The 19,819-nt window shown below is 43.0% G+C and overlaps 1 protein-coding gene across 3 annotated transcripts; it reads right to left on the bottom strand.

Moving 5' to 3' along the window:
- Positions 1–5,151: 5,151 nt before the first annotated feature.
- On the bottom strand, positions 5,152–13,277 carry LOC106613509 (B-lymphocyte antigen CD20). 3 transcript variants are annotated; one of them, XM_014215828.2, is made up of 8 exons: positions 13,114–13,273; positions 12,469–12,620; positions 11,480–11,605; positions 11,110–11,220; positions 10,855–10,911; positions 6,172–6,348; positions 5,815–5,928; positions 5,152–5,377 (listed from the first exon to the last, which is right to left on the bottom strand). In XM_014215828.2, exons 3-8 carry the CDS (start codon positions 11,603–11,605, stop codon positions 5,339–5,341), a joined length of 624 nt encoding a protein of 207 aa, XP_014071303.1. In that variant the 5' UTR covers positions 12,469–12,620; positions 13,114–13,273; the 3' UTR covers positions 5,152–5,338. The 3 variants fall into 3 exon arrangements, with proteins under 3 accessions (XP_014071303.1, XP_014071314.1, XP_045579189.1); XM_014215839.2 differs by having other exon boundaries at positions 12,469–12,615; positions 13,114–13,260; XM_045723233.1 differs by lacking the exon at positions 12,469–12,620 and having other exon boundaries at positions 13,114–13,277.
- Between the last annotated feature and the right edge of the window lie 6,542 nt (positions 13,278–19,819).

Genomic DNA, 19,819 nt, shown 5'->3' with positions numbered 1-19,819 from the left:
TCTGTGGTGATGGGGCAAGACAGCAGAAAATAGGAGCATTGTACCGTGATTGGCTGAGCATTGCACCGTGATTGGCTCAGTGTTCTGTCACTCATGGGGACACTATGTCACCCACCTTTAGTAAGGGTAGATATCAAGAATGTGAGCCCTTTGGGTGCTGCCATAGAGTTACATTAGAAGTGCCCTTCCAAGAAGGCTAAAGGTCATTGGCCACAGATAAAATGACGTCAAATCGCGTTATATCTACAGTCGCTTTGATTGGACTGATGATGTCAACATCATCCTTTCAAAATCTTAGTTAGCAGTCATCATCATGAATCAAGTCGACAATCTACTGACAAATCCTTTTTAATCATTGTCATATGAAGAGAAATAATGAAGAGAAATTATAGATAAAACGTATCGGTGCTCATCGGCCATTGGACATAAACATTACACAAATTGGAAATCGCAAATTCAACAATGAGTGGTTTGGAAGGAATCAGTGTGTCTAACTGCAAGCATTGCAAAACAGTCATTAGCCTGCTATTCAGTGGAGTGGCTGTGTGGTCCCAAGTCTAAGATTATTGGTCTCTTTTCCTAGTTTAAAATGATAAACATACATTGGCCAAGCTGTCAATGAAGCATGATTTGTGCCGCGCTCAAAACAACTTAACTCGGAACTGCAAAATCTGACTTTAGTGAGTTCAAGACAACTGGGAACTTGGGAAAAACGAGCTACGACTGGGTTGTCTTGAACTTTGTCTTGAACTCACTAAAGTCAGATTTTGCAGTTCCGAGTTAAGTTGTTTTGAGCGCGGCACAAATCATGCTTCATTGACAGCTTGGCCAATGTATGTTTATCATTAGAATTTTCATCCAACTCAAAATTGTACATTTGGGACTTGGGCCTCTTTCTAGAGCTACAACCTGAAGATCACTGATCGTTATCATGATTCAACTTTTTTTTTCTTGAGTTCCCAGTTGTCTTGACAGAACCATAAATCCAGAGAATGCCAGACTTTGAAAGTTTGATGACAATTTGTCCACCTTTCTGTTCAAGTGAGCACAGCACAACAAGGTGAGTCCAAAAATGTATTGTATGCCGATGCATAAATGTAATAAGCGAGGGAGATATGTATAATGTAGCTAAAAAATATGTTGTATGTTGTGTAGCAAGCTGTTAGTGGCCCATGTGCCTCACCCTAATAATGTTGTTTATTTTCTCTTAATTTCACCTACTGTTCTGACTTGGTGGTGCACATGTAGCCTATAACCTGTTGAGAAATGTAATCTAATATTGTAAGAGCTTTCATTTTCTGCTTATATGCCCCCTTTATCCTACGGCTCTGACTTGGTGTACAGGGAGAACACTAAGAACGGCCCATGTTCTGAATTCTGTTGCTGTACATTTCAAAAGTGCTGAACAAATAGTTATATTGACTCTGTCCTAGCTCGCTCATGTCTTAATTGAAATTACGGATTGCCTCTTATCCGTTTGTCGTCCCCTTATGCCATAGTTTGTACATCTCAATTGTCATTAGAAACCACATTTGTTTAAGCAAGTTAGCCATATCAGCTATATTTTTGTAAAAGGCAGTAAATGAGGCTGATTAAACTGTTTCGGCTGCCAGACAAGGCTCCGCTGATAGCCAGGTGTAGCTGTGATAAGGTGTTGGGACTGCTGTTGGGACTCTGCTGTTGGGACAGCTTTATGTAGGCCCTAACTGTCACGGGTGTCGTAGGGTAGAGACCAAGACGCAGCGGGAAAATGTACACTCATCTTTATTTGGTGAAGGAAAACACATAAACGTATACAAAACAAACTTGACAGTCTTGTCAGGCAAACAAGAACAATCTCCCACAAAATCCCATGAAAAACAAACTCCTAATTATAGGACCCTCAATCAGAGGCAACAATAACCAGCTGCCTCCAATTGAAGGTCCAACCCCAATTAACTAAACATAGAACTACAAAAGACTAGATACAACATAGAAATATACTAACATAGAACAATGACTAACAAATCCCGGACTAATAAATCAAATACCCCTCTACCTAAACACATACACAAAACACACCCTGAACCACATAAAACAAACTCCCCCTGCCACGTCCTGACCAAACTACACTGCTCAAAAAAATAAAGGGAACACTTAAACAACACAATGTAACTCCAAGTCAATCACACTTCTGTGAAATCAAACTGTCCACTTACGAAGCAACACTGATTGACAATACATTTCACATGCTGTTGTGCAAATGGAATAGACAACAGGTGGAAATTATAGGCAATTAGCAAGACACCCCCAATAAAGGAGTGGTTCTGCAGGTGGGGACCACAGACCAGTTCTCAGTTCCTATGCTTCCTGGCTGATGTTTTGGTCATTTTTGAATGCTGGCGGTGCTTTCACTCTAGTGGTAGCATGAGACGGAGTCTACAACCCACACAAGTGGCTCAGGTAGTGCAGCTCATCCAGGATGGCACATCAATGCGAGCTGTGGCAAGAAGGTTTGCTGTGTCTGTCAGCGTAGTGTCCAGAGCATGGAGGCGCTACCAGGAGACAGGCCAGTACATCAGGAGACGTGGAGGAGGCCGTAGGAGGGCAACAACCCAGCAGCAGGACCGCTACCTCCTCCTTTGTGCAAGGAGCAGGAGAAGCACTGCCAGAGCCCTGCAAAATGACCTCCAGCAGGCCACAAATGTGCATGTGTCTGCTCAAACGGTCAGAACCAGACTCCATGAGGGTGGTATGAGGGCCCGACGTCCACAGGTGGGGGTTGTGCTTACAGCCCAACACCGTGCAGGATGTTTGGCATTTGCCAGAGAACACCAAGATTGGCAAATTCGCCACTGGCGCCCTGTGCTCTTCACAGATGAAAGCAGGTTCACACTGAGCACGTGACAGACGTGACAGAGTCTGGAGACGCCGTGGAGAATGTTCTGCTGCCTGCAACATCCTCCAGCATGACCGGTTTGGCGGTGGGTCAGTCATGGTGTGGGGTGGCATTTCTTTGGGGGGCCGCACACTCCTCCATGTGCTCGCCAGAGGTAGCCTGACTGCCATTAGGTACCGAGATGAGATCCTCAGACCCCTTGTGAGACCATATGCTGGTGCGGTTGGCCCTGGGTTCCTCCTAATGCAAGACAATGCTAGACCTCGTGGCTGGAGTGATTCAACAGTTCCTGCAAGAGGAAGGCATTGATGCTATGGACTGGCCCGCCCGTTCCCCAGACCTGAATCCAATTGAGCACATCTGGGACATCATGTCTCGCTCCATCCACCAACGCCACGTTGCACCACAGACTGTCCAGGAGTTGGCGGATGCTTTAGTCCAGGTCTGGGAGGAGATCCCTCAGGAGACCATCCGCCACCTCATCAGGAGCATGCCCAGGCGTTGTAGAGAGGTCATACAGGCACGTGGAGGCCACACACACTACTGAGCCTCATTTTGACTTGTTTTAAGGACATTGCATCAAAGTTGGATCAGCCTGGAGTGTGGTTTTCCACTTTCATTTTGAGTGTGACTCCAAATCCAGGTTGATAAATTGGATTGCCATTGATTATTTTTGTGTGATTTTGTTGTCAGCACATTCAACTATGTAAAGAAAGAAGTATTTAATAAGATTATTTCTTTCATTCAGATCTAGGATATGTTGTTTAAGTGTTCCCTTTATTTTTTTGAGCAGTATACAATAACAAATAACCCCTCTACTGGTCAGGACGTGACACTAATAGTTTGTGGCCACTCGTTGTCACCTTTATAGTGCAATTAATGTATTGTTTAGTGTTGTGTAGTGGCTTTGCTGGCATGCATCCCAAATTATTTATTTTTTGCCCCACCAATATCTACATGCTACAATCGCCACTGGAGTGAATTAATGCAGATTCTGGTCATTTAGGCTATAATAATAGGTCTACAATCTAGGTATTGACAGGCCTATAAAATGTCACTATTCTGTCTTGTTTCATGTTGGGATGTTAATTGTATTTTATAAATGCAAAACCAAATCGACCTGTTGTGTGCATGAAACTCAAAATCAGTTCTACAGGTTTGAAAAGGTGTTTATTGTTGCACAGAAGCCCTCTAGAGTCATTGAAAAATGTTTTTTATATTGTTGTCATAATATTTGCAATTGTCTAGCTAGCCTACAGATCTCTTCACATTGAACAAAAAGACTCCACGCTCTAAAGAGTTAGATTAAAACAAGTAATTAAAACACTCTGTAACCGAGATGAAAGCTGTGGGGTGCATGCTGTGGCCCTGCTGAGGAAACTATTTTTTCAGAGAATAGAGCAAAATCTCTATCTGGCCCACAAAATGTCCTGGCAGTTTATAGTCCCGTCCTGTCTTCTCTTTTCCCTAGTAAAGGTGCACTGTTGGACTTGCAGTTTCCATTCCCTTCCACTGAAATGATGGGGTCTCTGTTGGTATTGATCTACATTGGGGCACTACCCACACCAGATCAGGATGAATCTCTTCTCTCTGCTGCAGCTGCTACTTATTTGCAAATGGAGGAACTACAGCAGACTTTATTAAGGAGCCACCTGGACCCATCATCTAAGTCAGACTGCTCTGTTGCAGGTAAATAATCCATCTGTTCATTATTTCAATCGTATAAGAATAAAACACTTTTGGTAATATAGTCTGTGCTACCAGCCATTTGATGAAAAGGAAATGCTTTCAGATGTTCTCTCTCACTAAACAATTTGGGAAAGCACTTTTTGGCATTAGTCTACTGTGCCATGTCGTTTGATGAAGTGAAGACGACATTAAGATGGATTTCTCTTCAACTCTAATTCAAGTGGTCTTATACTGTACAAGTGACCGTCTTTGTAAATCACATATCTAAAGTAGGCAATGAGGCATTATAAATTGTGTGTAGAGTGACGTGACCTCCTTTTGTAGAAACCTAAAAGCAGTGAAAGAGAGTTCTCTGGCTCTTGTTTCTGGCATAAGAGAAAGGCAATGATATTTTGGACCATCAAGATGATCAAAACAAATGTCTAGTGGACATTTGTATGCACTTAACTGAGTGCTTTACTCATACTTGAGCAAAAAGTGATTTTTTAATAATGAGTAAACAAGCCGACAGTGTTCTATGAAATGATAATGCTGTGAGTGGCATATAATGAATGATCTTGTTAAATACTACTGTATTACATGGATGTGTTATTTTATTTTATTACATTTATTTCAAAGTAGAAATGAAAAGTGTATACAAAGACAATTTCTATATGTGGATTTAATGAAATGTTCTACACATTGAATACATTTATTTTATATCATAAATTCCAAGTTTTCTATCCATCCATCATGGCAGAGACAGTCATAAAAGGCTTGCTTTTTCTTCATTCAGTCTGCTGATGGTAGATTGTTCATTACCACAATTGCCTGTAAAGAAGAAAAAGGACAGAGTTTATCTTAGGCATTCACCTTGCAAGAGAAAGACAAAAAAACATTATGTACACTGTATACAGTACAAACATACCAGAGGAGGTTGGTGGCACCTTAATTGGGAAGGACAGGCTTGGGGTAATGGCTGGAGCGGTTGAGTGGAATGGTATCAAACACATGGTTTCTGTGTTTGATGCCATTCCAATTGCTCTGTTCCAGCCATTATTATGAGTCGTCCTCCCCTCACCAGCCTCCACTGAAACATACACTGTATTAACATAATTTACAGATAAGATTATGTCAGATTCTTTAGGGCACTTAATAAAAATCTAAATGTATTTGATTAATTGCACTGGCATACTTACCACAGTCTACAAGCCCCAGGCTAGGATAAATAAAAGGTTATAAAGTATGTCACTGGCACAGTACTTTACCTGTGTCTTACTGGACCGCAAGGCAGCCCTGGCAAATGCTGTCATCATTATTAGGAGCACCATTCCCACTAAGCTCTGATACATGAATACAGCCTCAAGGCTGAGCAACTGGCCCTGTCAGGAGAGAGAGCAAAATTAAGGGTCTCTTTGTTTAGAAAGAATGAGAAAGTTTACAGTTTAAAGCTGTGTTATAAGATGTTTATCCTTTCTTTATTCCATTTACTGGATGTGATTTTAAAGAGATTGTCACAAACCAAATACCCAAGAGAAGAGTGCCAATAATAATTTTTACAGATAGCAGTGATCCAGTTTCACAACAACAACAGCAAAAACAACAAAAACAACAACAACATTTACCGTATGATGTTTACGCCAGGGGACATCAACGCTGGTAGAGTTTGTGATGTCATCATAGTAGGAATGATAATAGCGGTAATGGTAATACTGCATGTTCAGGATGCCTTTAAGGAATTCAAAGAAAGCCACTGTGGCCCCCAATATAGAGATGATACTAAGGGCCAGGCTTGCTGTCACCTGGAGGGTGAGAACAAAGAAAATTGTGAAAAAACAGCAAGCACGGTGACTAAGCCTCTTTCAAGGCACGCATCGGAGTAGGATTCTATTGCATTGACAAGCCATACTCTACACAGACCTGCGTGGCATAATCGATCAGAGCTGCAGGAGGCCTATATGCAAATAGACCATTGCATGGAGCATGGAGGAGGTGTGATAGTGTGGGGATGCTTTGCTGGTGACACTGTCTGTCACATCCTGACCATAGTAAGAGGTTATTTTCTATGGTAGAGTAGGTCAGGTGGTGTTTTGTGTTTTTCTATGTTTTGTATTTCTATGTTAAAGTTCTAGTTTTTCTATTTCTATGTTGTTGTTTTTTGGGTTGATCTCCAATTGGAGGCAGCTGGTCCTCGTTGTCTCTAATTGGAGATCATATTTAAGTAGGGGTTTTGCTTCCTGGGTTTTTTGGGGTTATTATATTTTGAGTAGTGTTTGTTTCTCTCTGCGTCACGGTTTGTTGTTTTGTCATTTTCAGTTATTTGTGTATTGCAAAGTTTCATGGATTTAATAAACTGGAACTACAACCACGTTGCACTTTGGTCCGCTCCTTTCGACAGCCGTGACACTGTCAGTGATTTATTTAGAAATCAAGGCACACTTAACCAGCATGGCTACCACAGCATTATGCAACGACATGATATCCTATCTGGGACTATCATTTGTTTTTCAGCAGGCCAATGACCCAACACACCTCCAGGCTGTGTAAGGGCTATTTGACCAAGAAGGAGAGTGATGGAGTGCTGCATCAGATGACCTGGCCTCCACAATCAACAGATGGTTTGGGATTAGTTGGACCGCAGAGTGAAGGAAAAGCATTCAACAAGTGGTCAGCATATGTGGGAACTCCTTCAAAAGCTGGTTGAGAGAGTGTGCAAAGCTGTCATCAAGGCAAAGGGTGGCTACTTTGAAGAATCTAAAATATATACTATTCAAAAAATAAAGGGAACACTTAAACAACACAATGTAACTCCAAGTCAATCACACTTCTTTGAAATCAAACTGTCCACTTAGGAAGCAACACTGATTGACAATAAATTTCACATGCTGTTGTGCAAATGGAATAGACAACAGGTGGAAATTATAAGCAATTAGCAAGACACCCCCAATAAAGGAGTGGTTCTGCAGGTGGGGACCACAGACCACTTCTCAGTTCCTATGCTTCCTGGCTGATGTTTTGGTCACTTTTGAATGCTGGCGGTGCTTTCACTCTAGTGGTAGCATGAGACGGAGTCTACAACCGACACAAGTGGCTCAGGTAGTGCAGCTCATCCAGGATGGCACATCAATGCGAGCTGTGGCAAGAAGGTTTGCTGTGTCTGTCAGTGTAGTGTCCAGAGCATGGAGGCGCTACCAGGAGACAGGCCAGTATATCAGGAGACGTGGAGGAGGCCATAGGAGGGCAACAACCCAGCAGCAGGACCGCTACCTCCGCCTTTGTGCAAGTAGGAGCAGGAGAAGCACTGCCAGAGCCCTGCAAAATGACCTCCAGCAGGCCACAAATGTGCATGTGTCTGCTCAAACGGTCAGAAACAGACTCCATGAGGGTGGTATGAGGGCCCGACGTCCACAGGTGGGGGTTGTGCTTACAGCCCAACACCGTGCAGGATGTTTGGCATTTGCCAGAGAACACCAAGATTGGCAAATTCGCCACTGGCGCCCTGTGCTCTTCACAGATGAAAGCAGGTTCACACTGAGCACATGTGACAGACGAGACAAAGTCTGGAGACGCCGTGGAGAACGTTCTGCTGCCTGCAACATCCTCCAGCATGACCGGTGTGGCGGTGGGTCAGTCATGATGTGGGGTGGCATTTCTTTGGGGGGCCGCACAGCCCTCCATGTGTTCGCCAGAGGTAGCCTGACTGCCATTAGGTACCGGGATGAGATCCTCAGACCCCTTGTGAGACCATGTGCTGGTGCGGTTGGCCCTGGGTTCCTCCTAATGCAAGACAATGCTAGACCTCATGTGGCTGGAGTGTGTCAGCAGTTCCTGCAAGAGGAAGGCATTGATGCTATGGACTGGCCCGCCCGTTCCCCAGACCTGAATCCAATTGAGCATATCTGGGACATCATGTCTCGCTCCATCCACCAACGCCACGTTGCACCACAGGCTGTCCAGGAGTTGGTGGATGCTTTAGTCCAGGTCTGGGAGAAGATCCCTCAGGAGACCATCCGCCACCTCATCAGGAGCATGCCCAGGCGTTGTAGGGAGGTCATACAGGCACGTGGAGGCCACACACACTACTGAGCCTCATTTTGACTTGTTTTAAGGACATTACATCAAAGTTGGATCAGCCTGTAGTGTGGTTTTCCACTTTAATTTTGAGTGTGACTTCAAATCTAGACCTCCATGGGTTGATAAATTGGATTTCCATTGATTATGTTTGCGTGATTTTGTTGTCAGCACCTTCAACTATGTAAAGAAAAAAGTATTTAATAAGATTATTTCATTCATTCAGATCTAGGATGTGTTATTTTAGTGTTCCCTTTATTTTTTGAGCAGTGTATTTAGATTTGTTTAACACTTTTTTGATTACTAAACTGAGCAAAAAAAGAAACGTCATCTCACTGTCAGCTGAGTTTATTTTCAGCAAACTTAACATGTGTAAGTATTTGTATGAACATAACAAGACTCAACATCTGAGGCATAAACTGAACAAGTTTCACAGACATGTGACTAACAGAAATTGAATAATGTGTCCCTGAACAAAGGGGGGGGGGTCAAAATTAAAAGCAACAGTCAGTATCTGGTGTGGCCACCAGCTCCATTATGTACTGCAGTGCATCTCCTCCTCATGGACTGCATCAGATTTGCCAGTTCTTGCTGTGAGATGTTACCCCACTCTTCCACCAAGGCACCTGCAAGTTCCCGGACATTTCTGTGAGGAATGGCCCTAGCCCTCACCCTCCGATCCAACAGGTCCCAGACGTGCTCAATGGGATTGAGATCCGGGCTCTTCGCTGGCCATGGCAGCACATTGACATTCCTGTCTTGCAGGAAATCACGCACAGAACGAGCAGTAGGGCTGGTGGCATTGTCATGCTGGATGGTCATGTCAGGATGAGCCTGCAGGAAGGGTACCACATGAGGGAGGAGGATGTCTTCCCTGTAACGCACAGCGGTGAGATTGCCTGCAATGACAACAAGCTCAGTCCGATGATGCTGTGACACACCACCCCAGACCATGACGGACCCTCCACCTCCAAATTGATCCCGCTCAAAAGCACAGGCCTCGGTGTAACGCTCATTCCTTCGATGATAAACGCGAATCCGACCATCATACCTGGTGAGACAAAACCGCGACTCATCAGTGAAGAGCACTTTTTGCCAGTCCTGTCTGGTCCAGCGACGATGGGTTTGTGCCCATAGGCGACGTTGTTGCCGGTGATGGTGAGAACCTGCCTTACAACAGGCCTACAAGTCCTCAGTCCAGCCTCTCTCAGCCTATTGCGGACAGTCTGAGCACTGATGGAGGGATTGTGCGTTCCTGGTGTAACTCGAGCAGTTGTTGTTGCCATCCTGTACCTGTCCCGCAGGTGTAATGTTCGGATGTACCGATCCTGGTGTTGTTACAAGTGGTCTGCCACTGCGAGGACGATCATCTGTCCGTCCTGTCTCCCTGTAGTGCTGTCTTAGGCGTCTCACAGTACGGACATTGCAATTTATTGCCCTGGCCACATCTGCAGTCCTCATGCCTCCTGCAGCATGCCTAAGGCACGTTCACGCAGCTGAGCAGGGACCCTGGGCATCTTTCTTAGTGTTTTTCAGAGTCACTAGAAAGTCCTCTTTAGTGTCCTACATTTTCATAACTGTGACCTTAATTGCCAACCTAAGCTGTTAGTGTCTTAACAACCATTCCACAGGTACATGTTTATTTATTGTTTATGGTTCATTGAACAAGCATGCGAAACAGTGTTTAAACCCTTTACAACGAAGATCTGCGAAGTTATTTGGATTTTTACAAATTATCTTTGAAAGACAGGGTCCTGAAAAAGGGACGTTTCTTTTTTTGCATATGTGTTATTTCATAATTTTGATGTCTTCACTATTATTCTACAATGTATAAAATTGTCAAAATAAAGAAAAACCCTTGAATGAGTGGTGTGTCCAAATTTTTGACTGATATATGTTTTTTCCCCCTGAGCTTTCTATATCTCCTATATATACGAAAGATGCTTCAAAGCCTTATTCCTTATGATTTATTTTTTGACTGTCTTTTTTGCCATTTATGAATGTGTTATTCAATGCGTTTCTTTGGGATTTGGTACTAAAGTACAAATTCAATATTTTATAAAATCATTATTTTATTTTTTATATATATACCTAAAGGGGTCATAAAATTCAAACCAAATGTCTTATACTAAAGAGAATTACATTTCCTGCAGGAAAGTTATCCTGGAACAGGGTGATCAAATTAAGATCTTACATCTGTAATGCCTTTGCACTGAATTCCAATTCATGTTACTCACCAATTGTTTTGAAGTATTCTTCTCTGTGAGCACGTATAACAGCCCACAGATGATGAACTGCAAAACAGCGGAGGGAGCGGGTTTATAAATTCAAAAACACAAAACTGTCATGGGAGAAAGATATCATTGATTGGAAGATTTGAAAATGCGGGCTTAAGACTCCAAGTTATGTCTTACTGTAAGTTAGATGTTATGGTATGACATTTGGATTGTCAATATGATAGATTTATATATACACACGCAAGAAATGCATACCAGGATTCCTAGCCAAAAAGAGGTGAAATTCTCCGCAGAGGACTCCAGTGGATCCATTCTCATGGGAATCGCCAAGATGAAGAGTGATGAGCCCATGAACAGCATTACTATCTAACCAACCAGACAGAGAAATTATATATTTACACATAAATGACGGGGTATCTGGGCATATAATGTTTTCATTATGAGTAACTGCTGCCTGTTACCATGCTATTACCATGTTATTACCACTTTATTTGTACTGTAATGTAAAGTGCTACCACTACATTAACGGTAAATCCTCAAATTCAAAGTTTACATTTTTGTCTGCAATGATATCTTGGAGTATTTGTTAACAATGAATACATCAGTTCTCTGTTTCCAGTCTCACCCCAATACTCTTCGGCTCCCCTCTTATGAAGCGGTGCAGGGGTTTACTCCCTCCCACTGTGGCAGAATGTGGCTCTCTTACTCCCCCTGCTGGACTGATGTCAGACACCATATTCACCGACATCATCTGTTGAAGGATACAGACCTGTTAAGATCTGTAGGCTTAACAACACAACACTAATAACATAGTAACACAATAACAGCACAATAACAACAATAACACCATGACAACACTGATAACACCATGACAGAGAAACAAAAGAGGGACATAAACAAGATCAGCTTTGATTAAAATAATTGAACTCGTGTGGTTTTATTTACACTTTAAACTATGTGGGAACAGTATAAGAAAAGTGGCAAAGCAAACCTCAGAGCAGCCAGCCTTGAAAATACTTCTGTAAAGGGCCAGACCCAATCACAGGGGTCTAGAACTTGGTGAAAGTTCATAAATATGCTATGGTATGCATCACATAAAAACAATCTAGCAACAAATTAAACATTTGAAAAAAACCACTGAGCTCATCTTTTATACATTTGACAATCATCATAGGCCATAAACTGATAAGGCGGTTATAATGTATAGCCGGTTGCTATATGCCTCATCAAACCAAGATAGCCTAACTTTTTAGTGTTTTGAAAACACAATCAGGCTGAGATTAAGTACTAGGTCTGAATCTATAAATCAAAACTAACAAATGTCATAAATAATGTATTATACTGTATTTGTTTGAAGAGAACTGCAATATTCACCAAATAGTTCACCACCAACAAAAACAACACTAGAATTGCACAGAGCACCACAGAACCTATGACATAATATGGTCGTCATGTTCAAATGGACTTTGATTACTTTTGGTGACATATGTAAAGATAAGGATGTCCAATGTGTTGATAAGAGAACCTAACCTGTTCCAAATGCACAAATAATTGAATTGCAGAATATTTAACTGATATATATATAGCATAGAAAGTGGTAAAATAGTTACAGACCTGGCTTGAAACAGAACAGAACCTTGTCGATGAACAAATATTACACAATGGAGGGAGATATTGACACGAGGGAGACGGGTGGATGTGGGGGTGGTTGGGCGGGCGGTGGATGGAGGATAGTGCCACAGAAATGTGTTTACAATGAATCTGTCCTGAAACATTAAAAGGAACTGAACACTTTTGAACAGGTTTATTTAGTTTTTTCATGTTGAATGTCCATCAGTTGAACTTAGAGAAATGACATAGCTAGTTTGTTCTGCAACTGTTTTCCAACATGAGAGATGAAGACAGAGAGACCATAGAGAGGAGCAGTGGGGGAGGGGAGAGGGGAGAGGCGGTAGGGGGTTAACAGAAAGCAAAGGGAGTGGGAGGGAGAGAAAGAAAAAGTTTTACACAATGCATACTTCTATTTGGCAGGGGTTGAGATTAGTACAGTATTCCAGAAGAATGAGGAGAGGGAGGAGAGGGGAGAAGGAGAAGGAGATGGATCATAAAGGGTATAAAGGAATGGCTTGAAGCAATGTCTGTGTGTAACATCCTATACATTCAGGATTCAGAAAATGTTCCATGCAGAGATGCTTTCTGAGCTACCGAACAAGGGAAGAGATCGAGACATATAGGGATCAAGATCAAATTGTAGCTTACCAAACTTTAGAGACTTGATCCGTTGACTAAATCAAGAGGTCATCGATCTGAACTTTTCAACAAACTTAAACTTGGGCATTTCCTCATCACTGAAGCCCTCTTACCTGACGGCTCGTAAATAAGCTTTTCTAGCAATGTACAACTAACCTCGATTTCATGATACCACCTCAGCCCCCCCCCCACTTCCAGACCCAGCTTCAACCCCAACCCCCCTCTTCCCCAAAACAGCTGTGGAGTAAATAATTATCTTTGCCCAAACTAGTGTAACATCTCTCTCTCCACACACACACACACACACACACACACACACACACACACACACACACACACACACACACACACACACACACACACACACACACACACACACACACACACACACACACACACATACATACACACACATAGAAAGTGGTCAAATAGTAAGAGCTGTCTCAAATGTTTGTTCTCTCGGTGCTTCTGTAGGTTTATTGATTATCATTTGACAACGAATAAACAGAAATATCAGGTAACCATGCAACCAACATATCCAATTAAATGTTATTAACTTGCCAATCTATTGCATTGAAAACAATTGAGTATGAGTTAGGGTTGGGTTTGCTTGCTGGTTATGATAGTCAGTGTAAATGTGTGTCATATCAAAGTTCAAGTTGAATAGATGGCTGTAATTTACTGTAATAGTATCAGCTAGACCTGGCACATCGGCCAAGGGGTCATATTGCCCTCTCAAATTCTTCTGAGTGAACAACAGGGATATTTTTCGTTCTATGCTAATGATCTGTGATACCGTATTAAGTTTATAAAGTGCATCCCTGTATTTGTAATTCAGTTGAAAATCACAAAAACCTTTAAAAAATATATACCTAAAGAGACTAACTTGGATGAATAAATGTGAAATAAATTACATAAAAACTATTTATAAAAAAAAAAAAAAATGACTATAACTACCTATATTAACTATCCCTGAGGTTGAATGCTTAACCTTGGCCAGTCAAGTATAGAAGAAAATCTACTTTGTCATGTCATGTATAATGGATAAGGTCAATTCAGACATATTGATTGCTCTAATAACTTAAATTGTTTTGTTAAATCAAAAGGTCTTCACTTCCTCATGTCCTACATCCTTGGCAGGATTTTTATATATATACTGCTCAAAAAAAATAAAGGGAACACTTAAACAACACATCCTAGATCTGAATGAAATAAATAATCTTATTAAATACTTTTTTCTTTACATAGCTGAATGTGCTGACAACAAAATCACACAAAAATAATCAATGGAAATCCAATTTATCAACCCATGGAGGTCTGGATTTGGAGTCACACTCAAAATTAAAGTGGAAAACCACACTACAGGCTGATCCAACTTTGATGTAATGTCCTTAAAACAAGTCAAAATGAGGCTCAGTAGTGTGTGTGGCCTCCAAATGCCACCCCACATCATGACTGACCCACCGCCAAACCGGTCATGCTGGAGGATGTTGCAGGCAGCAGAACGTCCTCCACGGCGTCTCCAGACTCTGTCACGTCTGTCACATGTGCTCAGTGTGAACCTGCTTTCATCTGTGAAGAGCACAGGGCGCCAGTGGCGAATTTGCCAATCTTGGTGTTCTCTGGCAAATGCCAAACGTCCTGCACGGTGTTGGGCTGTAAGCACAACCCCCACCTGTGGATGTCGGGCCCTCATACCACCCTCATGGAGTCTGTTTCTGACCGTTTGAGCAGACACATGCACATTTGTGGCCTGCTGGAGGTCATTTTGCAGGGCTCTGGCAGTGCTTCTCCTGCTCCTCCTTGCACAAAGGTGGAGGTAGCGGTCCTGCTGCTGGGTTGTTGCCCTCCTACGGCCTCCTCCACGTCTCCTGATGTACTGGCCTGTCTCCTGGTAGCGCCTCCATGCTCTGGACACTACGCTGACAGACACAGCAAACCTTCTTGCCACAGCTCGCATTGATGTGCCATCCTGGATGAGCTGCACTACCTGAGCCACTTGTGTGGGTTGTAGACTCATGCTACCACTAGAGTGAAAGCACCGCCAGCATTCAAAAGTGACCAAAACATCAGCCAGGAAGCATAGGAACTGAGAAGTGGTCTGTGGTCCCCACCTGCAGAACCACTCCTTTATTGGGGGTGTCTTGCTAATTGCCTATAATTTCCACCTGTTGTCTATTCCATTTGCACAACAGCATGTGACATTTATTGTCAATTAGTGTTGCTTCCTAAGTGGACAGTTTCATTTCACAGAAGTGTGATTGACTTGGAGTTACATTGTGTCCAAATCAAATCAATCAAATTTATTTTTATATAGCCCTTCGTACATCAGCTGATATTCTCAAAGTGCTGTACAGAAACCCAGCCTAAAACCCCAAACAGCAAGCAAAGCATGTGAAAGAAGCACGGTGGCTAGGAAAAACTCCCTAGGAAAAACTCCCTAGAAAGGCCAAAAACCTAGGAAGAAACCTAGAGAGGAACCAGGCTATGAGGGGTGGCCAGTCCTCTTCTGGCTGTGCAGGGTGGATATTATAACAGAACATGGTCAAGATGTTAAAATGTTAAAATGTTCATAAATGACCAGCATGGTCAAATAATAATAATCATAGTAGTTGTCGAGGGTGCAACAAGCACGTCCGGTGAACAGGTCAGGGTTCCATAGCCGCAGGCAGAACAGTTGAAACTGGAGCAGCAGCACGGCCAGGTGGACTGGGGACAGCAAAGAGTCATCATACCAGGTAGTCCTGAGGCATGGTCCTAGGGCTCAGGTCCTCCGAGAGAAAGACAGAAAGAGAGAAAGAGAGAATTAGAGAGAGCATATTTAAATACACACAGGACACCGGATAAGACAAGAGAAATACTCCAGATGTAACAGACTGACCCTAGCCCCCGACACATAAACTACTGCAGCATAAATACTGGAGGCTGAGACAGGAGGGATCAGAAGACACTGTGGCCCCATCCGATGATACCCCGGACAGGGCCAAACAGGCAGGATATAACCCCACCCACTTTGCCAAAGCACAGCCCCCACACCACTAGAGGGATGTCTCCAACCACCAACTTACCGTCCTAAGACAAGGCCGAGTATAGCCCACAACGATCTCCGCCATGGCACAACCCAAGGGGGGGCGCCAACCCAGACAGGAAGACCACGTCAGTGACTCAACCCACTCAAGTGACGCACCCCTCCCATGGACGGCATGGAAGAACACCAGTAGGCCAGTGACTCAGCCCCTGTAAAAGGGTTAGAGGCAGAGAATCCCAGTGGAAAGAGGGGAACCGGCAAGGCAGAGACAGCAAGGGCGGTTCGTTGCTCCAGCCTTTCCGTTCACCTTCACACTCCTGGGCCAGACTATACTTAATCATAGGACCTACTGAAGAGATAAGTCTTCAATAAAGACTTAAAGGTTGAGACTGAGTCTGCGTCTCTCACATTGGTAGGCAGACCATTCCATAAAAATGGAGCTCTATAGGAGAAAGCCCTACCTCCAGCCGTTTGCTTAGAAATTCTAGGGACAATTAGGAGGCCTGCGTCTTGTGACCGTAGCGTACGTGTAGGTATGTACGGCAGGACCAAATCGGAAAGATAGGTAGGAGCAAGCCCATGTAATGCTTTGTAGGTTAGCAGTAAAACCTTGAAATCAGCCCTTGCCTTAACAGGAAGCCAGTGTAGGGAGGCTAGCACTGGAGTAATATGATCAAATTTTTTGGTTCTAGTCAGGATTCTAGCAGCCGTATTTAGCACTAACTGAAGTTTATTTAGTGCTTTATCCGGGTAGCCGGAAAGTAGAGCATTGCAGTAGTCCAGCCTAGAAGTAACGAAAGCATGGATTAATTTTTCTGCGTCATTTTTGGACAGAAAATTTCTGATTTTTGCAATGTTACGTAGATGGAAAAAAGCTGTCCTTTAAACAGTCTTGATATGTTCTTCAAAAGAGAGATCAGGGTCCAGAGTAACGCCGAGGTCTTTCACAGTTTTATTTGAGACGACTGTACAACCATCCAGATTAATTGTCAGATTCAACAGAAGAGCTCTTTGTTTCTTGGGACCTAGAACAAGCATCTCTGTTTTGTCCGAGTTTAAAAGTAGAAAGTTTGCAGCCATCCACTTCTTTATGTCTGAAACACAGGCTTCTAGCGAGGGCAATTTTGGGGCTTCACCATGTTTCATTGAAATGTACAGCTGTGTGTCGTCCGCATAGCAGTGAAATTTAACATTATGTTTTCGAATGACATCCCCAAGAGGTAAAATATATAGTGAAAACAATAGTGGTCCTAAAACGGAACCTTGAGGAACACCGAAATTTACAATTGATTTGTCAGAGGACAAACCATTCACAGAGACAAACTGATATCTTTCCGACAGATAAGATCTAAACCAGGCCAGAACTTGTCCATGTAGACCAATTTGGGTTTCCAATCTCTCCAAAAGAATGTGGTGATCGATGGTATCAAAAGCGGCACTAAGATCTAGGAGCACGAGGACAGATGCAGAGCCTCGGTCTGACGTCATTAAAAGGTCATTTACCACCTTCACAAGTGCAGTCTCAGTGCTATGATGGGGTCTAAAACCAGACTGAAGCGTTTCGTATACATTGTTTGTCTTCAGGAAGGCAGTGAGTTGCTGTGCAACAGCTTTTTCTAAAATTTTGGAGAGGAATGGAAGATTCGATATAGGCCGATAGTTTTTTATAATTTCTGGATCAAGATTCGGCTTTTTCAAGAGAGGCTTTATTACTGCCACTTTTAGTGAGCTTGGTACACATCCGGTGGATAGAGAGCCGTTTATTATGTTCAACATAGGAGGGCCAAGCACAGGAAGCAGCTCTTTCAGTAGTTTAGTTGGAATAGGGTCCAGTATGCAGCTTGAGGGTTTGGAGGCCATGATTATTTTCATCATTGCGTCAAGAGATATAGTACTAAAACACTTTAGTATCTCCCTTGATCCTAGGTCCTGGCAGAGTTGTGTAGACTCAGGACAATGGAGCTTTGGAGGAATACCCAGATTTAAAGAGGAGTCTGTAATTTGCTTTCTAATGATCATGATCTTTTCCTCAAAGAAGTTCATAAATGTATTACTGCTGAAGTGAAAGCCATCCTCCATTTGCGAAGGCTGCTTTTTAGTTACCTTTGCGACAGTATCAAAAAGAAATTTCGGATTGTTCTTATTTTCCTCAATTAAGTTGGAAAAATAGGATGATCGAGCAGCAGTGAGGGCTCTTCGATACTGCACGGTACTGTCTTTCCAAGCTAGTCGGAAGACTTCCAGTTTGGTGTGGCGCCATTTCCGTTCCAATTTTCTGGAAGCTTGCTTCAGAGCTCGTGTATTTTCTGTATACCAGGGAGCTAGTTTCTTATGACAGATGTTTTTAGTTTTTAGGGGTGCAACTGCATCTAGGGTATTGCGCAAGGTTAAATTGAGTTCCTCGGTTAGGTGGTTAACTGATTTTTGTCCTCTGACGTCCTTGGGTAGGCAGAGGCAGTCTGGAAGGGCATCAAGGAATCTTTGGGTTGTCTGAGAATTTATAGCACGACTTTTAATGCTCTTTGGTTGGGGTCTGAGCAGATTATTTGTTGCAATTGCAAACGTAATAAAATGGTGGTCCGATAGTCCAGGATTATGAGGAAAAACATTTAGATCCACAACATTTATTCCATGGGACAAAACTAGGTCCAGAGTATGACTGTGGCAGTGAGTAGGTCCAGAGACATGTTGGACAAAACCCACTGAGTCGATGATGGCTCCGAAAGCCTTTTGGAGTGGGTCTGTGGACTTTTCCATGTGAATGTTAAAGTCACCAAAAATTAGAATATTATCTGCTATGACTACAAGATCCGATAGGAATTCAGGGAACTCAGTGAGGAACACTGCATATGGCCCAGGAGGCCTGTAAACAGTAGCTATAAAAAGTGAGTGAGTAGGCTGCATAGATTTCATGACTAGAAGCTCAAAAGACGAAAACGTCATTGTTTTTTTTTTTTGTAAATTGATATTTGCTATCGTAAATGTTAGCAACACCTCAGCCTTTGCCGGATGCACGGGGGGTATGGTCACTAGTGTAACCAGGGGGTGAGGCCTCATTTAACACAGTAAATTCATCAGGCTTAAGCCATGTTTCAGTCAGGCCAATCACATCAAGATTATTATCAGTGATTAGTTCATTGACTATAACTGCCTTGGAAGTGAGGGATCTAACATTAAGTAACCCAATTTTGAGATGTGAGGTATCACAATCTCTTTCAATAATGGCAGGAATGGAGGAGGTCTTTATACTAGTGAGATTGCTAAAGCGAACACCGCCATTTTTAATTTTGCCCAACCTAGATCGAGGCACAGACACGGTCTCAATGGGGAAAGCTGAGCTGACTACGCTGACTGTGCTAGTGGCAGACTCCACTAAGCTGGCAGGCTGGCTAACAGCCTGCTGCCTGGCCTGCACCCTATTTCATTGTGGAGCTAGAGGAGTTAGAGCCCTGTCTATGTTCGTAGATAAGATGAGAGCACCCCTCCGGAAAACAGTTTTCAACCAGCGATTGAGTTGTGAGACTCTGCTGTAGAGCTCATCACTCCCCCTAACTGGGAGGGGGCCAGAGACAATTAATCGATGCCGACACATCTTTCTAGCTGATTTACACGCTGAAGCTATGTTGCGCTTGGTGACCTCTGACTGTTTCATCCTAACATCGTTGGTGCCGACGTGGATAACAATAT

Source organism: Salmo salar, chromosome ssa01 (assembly GCF_905237065.1).
Source record: "Salmo salar chromosome ssa01, Ssal_v3.1, whole genome shotgun sequence".
Lineage (NCBI taxonomy): Eukaryota > Metazoa > Chordata > Actinopteri > Salmoniformes > Salmonidae > Salmo > Salmo salar.
The sequence above is the reverse complement of the archived record's forward strand: the minus strand, read 5'-3'. Positions and strand labels throughout refer to the sequence as shown.

Coding starts and splice junctions, on each gene's coding strand:
- LOC106613509 (XM_045723233.1), bottom strand. CDS start 11,605: ATGATGTCGGTGAATATGGTGTCTGACATCAGTCCAGCAGGGGGAGTA. Junction 11,221..11,479: donor GGGAGCCGAAGAGTATTGGG/GTGAGACTGGAA, acceptor CTGGTTGGTTAG/ATAGTAATGCTGTTCATGGG. Junction 5,929..6,171: donor CCTGGCGTAAACATCATACG/GTAAATGTTGTT, acceptor CTCTCCTGACAG/GGCCAGTTGCTCAGCCTTGA.